This window comes from Schistocerca cancellata, chromosome 2 (genome assembly GCF_023864275.1).
Source record: "Schistocerca cancellata isolate TAMUIC-IGC-003103 chromosome 2, iqSchCanc2.1, whole genome shotgun sequence".
NCBI lineage: Eukaryota > Metazoa > Arthropoda > Insecta > Orthoptera > Acrididae > Schistocerca > Schistocerca cancellata.
In genome coordinates, this window is record NC_064627.1 from 16328785 (window position 1) to 16330062 (window position 1278).

At 40.9% G+C, this 1278-nt stretch overlaps 1 protein-coding gene across 1 annotated transcript; it reads right to left on the minus strand.

Annotated features, from left to right (window-relative positions):
• Positions 1–534: 534 nt before the first annotated feature.
• Positions 535–969, minus strand: LOC126144186 (uncharacterized). Its single transcript, XM_049915476.1, has one exon. The coding sequence runs from the start codon at positions 967–969 to the stop codon at positions 535–537; it is 435 nt and encodes a 144-aa protein (XP_049771433.1).
• Positions 970–1278: the final 309 nt, after the last annotated feature.

Below are 1278 nucleotides of genomic sequence, written 5' to 3' on the forward strand. Positions count from 1 at the left end.
TTTTAATAACAATACCAGTAATAATAATGATAAAGGACGAAACAAGGTTCACTCTGTCGAACTGTTTTCATTGAGGTTTATAACAAACCGCTCCTCTCTCTTCTCTATAATGCAGTCTAATTTCCACATTTGAGTTTCCACTTTTTCTACGACATGGAGGACGCACTTGCTCCAATTCTCTGCAGTCACTGTTCTTACTGCTTCTTCTAGCAGTACTTTAACTTCCGGCATTTTCTATGTTTTGTTTTTCGCTGCAACATAGCCTTTGATTCTGTCCACACTAACTCGATGGCGTTTAATTCACAGTGGTATGGAGGAATTCTGAGAACAGTTTTCCCTGCATTCTTCGCCATTTCATCTATTGCATATTCGTTGTACGCTGTTCTGTGATTTTTAACTATATCTAAAAGTTCTTTCTTCAACATACCGTCTTCGAAATCGGTGGTTTTAGATATTAGCCACTCTGATATTTCGTGGTTATTGGAATTCGCACTGGGAACTTTTTCTTTTCTCCGAGAATGGTACGGCGCATTATCAAGAACAATAACCGCATTTTACCTGAAGCCGAGGAAGAACATCTTGAAACCACTTCTCGAAGGTTTCGGCGCACATCTTCTCGTGATAATCTCCACTTTTCTTGGATTCGAAAGTCCACACACATACTTCAACGAACCCTGCTTTGCTGCCAATGTGTGCGATAATCAGACATTTCCCTTTACATGATGGGCCCTTGCTTCCGGTGGATAATGCGGACAGAAACGCTTGTTTTGAGGAATTTATAATGTCATCTACCCAGACATAACTTCGGGTATGTCCTGCGCTCACCCACGTGTCGTCCAAATAGTAAATGGGTCTGCCTTCATCTCTCAACCGTTTAATGGTTCGAAGATAACGTCGCCTCCATAGAATCATGTCATCCCTGTCTATAAGCATGCTATCGCGCCCACGCCGGAAATATTTGAAATTCATTTCTCTCAATAACTTACAAAATGTAGTTCTCCGAAAATTGCCCAGATCTGCATCTACATTCACGACTGTAAGCACTTTGTCAATTCTTGGCAATTCCTTACGAAAAAAAAATCGTGTACTTTCCTTCGTATCGCATTTCTATCGAAGTCATCAACACTTTCAGAAAGTTTCTGTCGTAATTTTCCTTTCTTGGGAGACTTCAAAGATTGTGTGGCCTTGTACTGACTCATCACACGATATACTGAAGAATGTCGAACACCAGTAGCTGCAGCTGTTTTCGAAACAATGTCACTCATCGACTGCTCTGGA

Excerpts from the sequence above, each read along its gene's own strand:
- LOC126144186 (XM_049915476.1), bottom strand. The coding sequence starts at position 969 with ATGAATTTCAAATATTTCCGGCGTGGGCGCGATAGCATGCTTATAGAC.